Source organism: Hippoglossus stenolepis, chromosome 10 (genome assembly GCF_022539355.2).
Source record: "Hippoglossus stenolepis isolate QCI-W04-F060 chromosome 10, HSTE1.2, whole genome shotgun sequence".
In the NCBI taxonomy this organism is placed as follows: Eukaryota; Metazoa; Chordata; class Actinopteri; order Pleuronectiformes; family Pleuronectidae; genus Hippoglossus; species Hippoglossus stenolepis.
In genome coordinates this window covers 20,458,696-20,466,131 of record NC_061492.1, presented here as the reverse complement: position 1 = coordinate 20,466,131, position 7,436 = coordinate 20,458,696, and the positions used below count along the sequence as shown (strand labels likewise).

At 42.9% G+C, this 7,436-nt stretch overlaps 1 protein-coding gene across 2 annotated transcripts in view; it reads left to right on the top strand.

Annotated features, from left to right (window-relative positions):
* Window positions 1-270: 270 nt before the first annotated feature.
* rock2a (rho-associated, coiled-coil containing protein kinase 2a) overlaps window positions 271-7,436 on the top strand; it is a 37,933-nt gene continuing 30,767 nt past the window's right edge. Inside the window, exon 1 of one of the 2 annotated variants that reach the window (XM_035167785.2) lies at window positions 271-1,197. In XM_035167785.2, coding sequence (XP_035023676.1) covers window positions 1,099-1,197 — 99 coding nt within the window. In that variant the 5' untranslated portion in view covers window positions 271-1,098. The remainder of the gene's footprint in view (window positions 1,198-7,436) is intronic. The other variant, XM_035167786.2, reaches the window with a different exon arrangement.

Below are 7,436 nucleotides of genomic sequence, written 5' to 3'. Positions count from 1 at the left end.
AACCCAGGCTACAAGAAGTGCAGCATCATTGCCTGAAGTGGCCCACATCTGTAAACTAGCTGGGAATGATACCAATGCAGAAATGAACTTTATTTTGAAACTGTAACTGAAATTTGTAAAATCAGAGAAGTGCCTTCTTGACGTCAATCCAATTATAGTGAATGATTATATGGTGTTTTTATATGGTGTTAGCATGAAGGTATAAACAAGTCAAATACAGGTACAGAGCGAGAGAGGTGCAGGAGGACAGGACAGGTGGCTTATGGGTAACTGAGTCCTCGGCGTGTTGCTGTAAGGGGGAGGGAAAAGACTTGAGACTCAGTGTTTGTGTAGATGTGAGTGAACGAGCAGGAATCCAGCCGCTGGAGGACTTTTTTCTCTTCGAGCTAAACTCGTGAATGTTTTCTCGCCTGGAGCCTGAGGCGAGGACGGAGAAGAAGAAGAAGAAGAAGAAGGAGGGAGGAGGAGGAGGAGGACAGATGCGAAAATGCGAGAAGAAATCCAGGAAGAGAGCGAGGGCAGCTTATTAAAGATTCAGCGCGGGAGAACAGACGTTATCGCCCGTCCAGAGCTGCGGCAGCACCGGGGATAAACTCACGACTCTCCGGGCTCCGGGCGCCAGCGAATGGGCTGAACCGAAGCGGGCTTTTGTGGAAGAAGCGAGTCCGAAGTGGGTTTTTTTTTTTTTTAAGCGGAGACCCAAAGGGAAGGGGAGGAGAGGGGGCGAAGAAAACGCCCTGCTGCCGCTGCCTGTTGCTGCGGTGTCCAAATTCAAACTTTATCGCCGAGTTTGGGGGAAAAAAATGCCTCCTCCATTGAAGTGAAGGCGGAATTCAAATGTAAACTTTATTAGCTAAACCGCTGGCGGACAGAGGAGCCGCTCACTTTGCCACTTTTATCGTGTGCGGAGTGTTTCCCTCGCGTTGGGAATATTTTCATTGTGCACTGTATTCCTGTCGGAGGCGAGTTGGGTGGGCTGCGAGCCCGGGGCTGCTCCGCTAGGCCCACGGCCATTAGCCAGGAACAAAGAGGGTTCACATGTAAAAACTTAAATAAACTACTCCTATCTCGACGAGGTTTGTCGAAACGAGCGCAGTCATGTCGCTGGGCGCCGAGAGGAGGATGGAAACCCGGCTGAAGAAGCTGGAGGGCATGATCCGAGACCCCCGGTGCTCCGTCAACCTGGAAAGTTTGCTGGTAAGTCAAGTGGGAGACACCTCATCGATTATTGATGATGCCATGTTGTGTAGTCGCTGAAACGCTAGACACGTATGCACACACTTCAGTAACGTTATACTATTGGTATTTACATCCACTTCCCCCTCTTGTTATTCCCCAGTTGTGACCTGCTGCGAGCTGCTAGCTTGGTTGTTTTCCTCAGGCAGACTGAGACATGCAAAGTAGCATTTTGCTTTTTTCATCCGATTTCTGCAAGTTATAAAACTACCCCCCCCTCCCCCTCCCTCCCACACACACACACACTCTGTCTTGTATTTGCATGCTTTGCTGTAATGATGCATTGATTTGAAGGATCAGTCAAAGTGAGGTCCTCATGGTGGACAGACAGTCTGCAGACAGGACAGGCCTGATGGACAGTGCAGACGGTGCAGCTCTGTGAAGCGAGTCCACAGATTAGGATTAACTAGCAGGGAGAATTCCCCCCCACTCACAGTGTCTATGGAGACGTATATTTCTAATATATATTAGGATTACTAACTAATTCAACTCCTGGGTTTGGTAACAGTTGGGCCCACCAGACCTGGGTACTCCCACGGCCCATGAGATCCTCACACCCACTCTGGTCTCCCTGCACTGATGGATGATTAGGGGTGTCCACCCACTGTTAAACAGTTGTTTGTGTATTTGAGTAACACAACAAACTCACATCTGATTTTAAAGAAGGAAAAAAAATAACTTAATCATATAATCCTAAAATGTGTATTATCTGGGCTGCGTTGTGGTCTCTTTGGAAGCACATATGATATCATTTTTACATTTAAAACAGCAAAATCACAGGAAAACAATGCAACAGAGCATGCTATCCCTTAACACGATTACAAAAAATGAATTGATACACATCTGACCCCAATTTTCAGACATTTGCTTATTTCCGTATCCCTAAAATATGTGTTTACATGACCTTCCTATAGCTTGCGACCAGCCAATGAACAGTTGCTTGCTTACATGCTTAAAATGTCTGCTGAGCCCAATGAATTGTCCTAATCTTCCAACTCTAAATGTCATTTTAAAGACCCAAGTATTATCCAGTCCTGACTGATATCTGTAGCATGTGAATCATACTGGTTCCATTGAAAACCTTTTCCTTATAAGCTGTGTACTTAGCTGAACTTAAGGGAAGTGAACTGGTGTATTTCTGACACAGTTTCCCTCTGAGGTGTAGAGGTCGTAAACTGAGATTTTAAAACAGATTTTTTTTCTTGATGTCACACTGTAAGGTGGAAGTAACTTTATTTAAACATCATTTGCATCAAATGATAGACTAGCCTGGATGTTTGTTGACGACTTCTATGAATGACTTGAAATGAAATAGCAGTTCTCTCTGATAATCAGACTATGGGTGAACCAGTACTGTGCAATGGATGTTTGAGAATCATACACGGGCACAACAGAATTTAGTATTGATGTTTTAAATTATACTGTACTGATTCAATCTATCTGAGGAGAAAGGAAACCATTGTCCATTTGTGCAAATGGTAGAAGTTGGTGCTTTGTTTCGGACAATTTGTCTCAATGCAGTGGAAACAAGACTTAGTGCAATACTCTGAACTGTGTACTAAGGAAGTTTAAGGAATGTGCCCTTTGACAGATGTTTTTTGGTAAGTTTAGTGATGACATAAAGCTGAATAAGGCAGTGGAAACATTCTTCAGCTATACCAGTGTATCTCTTTGACATTGGGTTGAAGTTGGAAAGATGATCTTCTGACACTTCAGATTAACACTTCTTTGCCAAAAACTAAATTCTGGCGTTGGTTCTGGATATTTTCTCCACAGGAACTAACAAATTTGAATTTAAGATGCAGTGCTTTCCAGAGCAAGCTGGAATCACTAACATTTGAGCTGGTTCCTACACTGAACACTTTGTACTTTGTGCACTGTTGTAGCCAGCACAGTGTCACAGTGCCTTATTTAGCTGTAAACTTACATCTGTTAGAGTGGTGGTGTTTGAATTTCTGGGCCCCCTAACTGGATCTGACAGAGGGCAAACACACTGTCAGGTCTATCTTAAAAAGCATCACCTCACCCCTTTTAATGGGCCCCATCTAGCTTGGGGCCCCCCTGTCCGTCTCCTCCCCTGTTCCCCCTCTATGCTACTTGAGGCTCCCCTGGTCTATTCCCTCTTCCAACATTGAGCAGAATATTTGCTAGAAGATCAGTGGTGTTTACTTCCTGCATGCAGGCCACAGAGAGATAGAGGTGTTGAGTGTTTGAGACAAAAGTTGAGTGGGAAGCATGCGTAGGAGAGAACAGGCTGCAGTTTTCCATTTTTAGCAGCCTCAGCGCTGTCACTGGGATCAAGAAGTTTTGCTTCTCTCAGTGTGATTCAAACACATTTGCGCACACACAGACACAGAGAGCTCAGAAATGTCCTTTTTTGCAGGTGGAATAAAAACATGCATATTTCAAGAACCACAATAATTGCAAACAGGCTCATATTCAGTACACACACAAAGACCCTGCTATTGTGGCATAGCAACAGCGAAAAAACAGAAATAGAACTGGAAGAAGGTGCTTGTTTTGTTTTTGTGTCGTCTCCTATATAACAACTTATTAAGACAAAGTCGGTAATTAATTTCCGGAGCAGTGGGCTGACTAATCTGAGGATAAGAAAAGCTGTCTGGGAGGAATCTGCAGCATCTATCAAGTAAACTCAGTGACCATCCTTTGAAAAAAGCTGACCATTTATCAGCTGGTAAATAAAGCATAGTACTTCTAAGATAATTTGGTTCAGGGAGCAGAGGTTTCTCTGTAAACAATGTCATATTTAATGAACCTCTAATTCAGTCCTGCTTTCCAGAATAGCCAGGAAAAAAGTCACATAAATGGTGCTTTAATGCCTCCTTACACTGCAGTCAAAAAAGCGACAAATCACTATATTGCCTCGATCAGCATTCGATTGGATGTAACCTGAAGTCTCAGCATTCTTCCCCCTTGTGCAAACTGTGGTGATCTGTTTTTGGCAACACAGCACTGCTGACTGAAGTTACTTGGCAGCTCCAAGCACAAGGAGTGATTGTTGAGGGCAAGCAAAAGAAAGGGCATTTTTCGAGATAAAAAAAAAATACGGACACTTGATTGCAAGTCGCCTAAGTTGCCTTTCTGCCGTCCTAAAGGAAATGACCTCACTGAGTAAATAGTTGGCAGCTATATATGGGGCTCAAAGTCCCTGCGAATGACTGCACTTTCCCCTTTCACTTTTCAGTCTTATCTCTTATTCTCTGGCTCTGGCTCTCCCTCAGTCTACAGGCCAGCCCCTCCTCTCCAGCTTGTTAAACACACTGCAGGTATTTTAACTGTAGCTCCAGTCCAGGGCCTTTTGATTCAGCTGCAGCCTGGGTACAGCCAGATAACTTCATGCACAGCACTTAAGGGTGACGGATTATGGATAGCTAAGAGTTGCTGTGATGTCTTCCAGATCCTCAGTCGGGGGCAGTCCCCGTCAGACTCTTATGTTCATTCAGTGTAATGCTCTCCATATTCAGAATTGGGGAACAAAGCCATTTAGTCATGTAATACACTTATATTGTTTTGCTTAGTGTTAGTTATTTTATTTCATTCCCCCCACTTCCTGCTTTCTCTTTTTCTTTCTCCCATATTTGTCCACCCATCTCCTACAACGGGGTGAACGATCTGACGATTTTATACCCTGATCGATTTTTGAAAAAATCCCCAATCTAATGTCCTACTAATACTAACAACAAAACAATGTGCACCCACACTATGCTCACAGACCAACAGAATGGTTGCTTACTAAATGGCTGTGCTAAATTAGAAATTGTATCACATGCATGACGAGGTGCATCATTCGTGGATCAGGACTCAATGTCAGTGGCTTGGCATTGTTCTGGCTCAGATATTTCTTAAAGCAAAAGAAAGCATCCAATGGAAAATTGAAAAACAATACAATAAAAAAGCAGCATCTACTACTATTGCAATCATTTTCTACTTGAGTTCTGAGTTGTATTTGTTGTTTTTAATTGACTGCTTATTACATCTTTCCTTAATACTTGAAATAAGTTCAAATCTGGTTTTAATCAGTATTTTGAAAACAATGTAATATTGTGTTGTAAATAACTCCGTAGGCTGGTTTGTGTCTGGATGTTCTGGACGGATAAAGATGAAACCACAGTTCAGATCATGGATTGTGTGTTCATAAAGGTTGTGATTTTTTTTTTTTAGAACTTCGCCCACCCTTACTCCCACCATCACTCATCTTACCCAGCATCTCCTGACTGACTTTTTCTCAATCCTCTTTGTTCCTTTCCATTCTTCTTATCTTATTGCCTCTCCCCCACCCGCCCATCCTTCCACGTGCAGCTCTTTAGGGAGGTGGGGATACCCCCTCTGTGTCCTTACCCTGATAGTCAACCTGAGTGTCCGATCTGTCTCTGGAGTGCAGTTGAGTTGCTCTCAGGCAAGCAGCAGCAGTCCCAGCTTCAGCGTGCTAGCTGGACAGAAACACTGCCTTATAAGGCACTGGGGACGGTGGCCCCAGCCAATTTTTTTTCTGCAAAACAAGCCAGTCTCTCTGCTCCACACCTCCTCTGGTGAGACGGGCTAGTTTTTTGTTTTTTTTGTGGTTTTTGCTCCACTCCAGTGAAGAAGACCCGGTGTCTTCTTGGTGTGGAAGCCCTCCTGGAGTCTGAAAATGAAAATGTCCCACTCGACTCTAAAGTTATATATTGTCTGGCCATGTTTATTGGTCAGAACCAGGAAATGTATTAAAGCCCATCAGAGGTTTTTCTAAAATACAAATATTTGTGTCAGTGCTTTAGTGAGCAGCAAATACTTTGTAAGTGTGTTTCACTTCTGCAGGAGTTTTACCTTCTATTACCGTTTATTCTTATTATAGGGTTAGATGAGAAAATTTAGAAAACTTAAATGTCCATGTTGATACCGACTGCAGGGTGTTGGTTTAGATAGCTCGGACAAAGTTTGGAAACAGTTAACCTGGCTCTATCTGAGGGTTGTTTACATTGGGCCTGATCTACTAAAGATTTGCGCGTGTAAAATGTGTGCAAACTTGATTTCACCCGCAAAAAATCATGCAAGCTGATCTACTATCGGTGCGCACTGAGGATTGCGTGCAGAATAAGACGCGCTGTCAATTCTTGTTCTTCCTCTTATGTCCTGCCATCTCCTCTTAATTTCATCGTTTCTTGTTTTACCCACAGCATTTACTTTCTCGCAGATACTATCCCATCTCGCGTTTCTTTGAGTTATATTAATTTCTTTGCTGTAGCTCAACAACATGTTTGTTTGCCTCTTCCACTAACACCTCCAATTCCATGGCATTCAATTTCACTTTGCGCTTGCGGTCACTCTGCTCTCATGAATGCTCTATGGCGGAAACCAGTAACGCATGCAAATCACTCATTTTAATACTACTGCCTCTACCATGTTTGCAGCTGTTATCATTTGCGCAATTATTTTTAGTAGATCGCCCACAATCCAAACGTGCAATCTTTTACAATGCACATGCAATTAAGCGCTCTTTATTTGGGATCTTAGATCAGGCCCATAGTGTACATTTGCTCCGTTTAGTTTTGTTTTCACATTGCAATTTAGGGAGTGTACTAAAGACTTTTGCCTGCATGCACTGTCATCACCTACGCGAGCTGCTTCTACCTGTACTTGACATTAATTTGTTTGTAGACCGGCATGTGTCTGACGTCGGTGTGTTGTAAATACAGGAACCAGTTCACTTAGTTAATTTTGTTGCTGCTGTAATATATATTTTATTTCTACCAGCAAAATGAATGTCGTCAGTGTTCAAACATTATATCGTCAGAGCTGAAGACCACAGCCAATCCTGTTAGCTGCTTCCACTTCTTTTTCTTCTTCTGTTGCTTAATGATGTCTCAGCTTCCTGGAATAGGCCAAACTATGCAAAAAAATGTTCACACTGCAAATAAAAAGAACCATGGTTATTTGATCTTGACCGAGACAACCTCTTTTGGTCGGCCTAAAGTTTGGTTCTTTGGTGTGGACCTTTCACACCTGTTATTTTGGTTTGGACTAAACTGAAAAGTCAGAAGGTTGGGACCAAACAATGTAGTTGTGAAGTAATAGTAATCCAACGTTATTACCTTTGTCAAGCAGTTGATATTTTTACGTGTCTCTTTGTTGGTTTATTTTACACATGGCACTCAATTCGTTGGTGAGATTGTAGTTGATCTACTGCTGTCATTAGACAG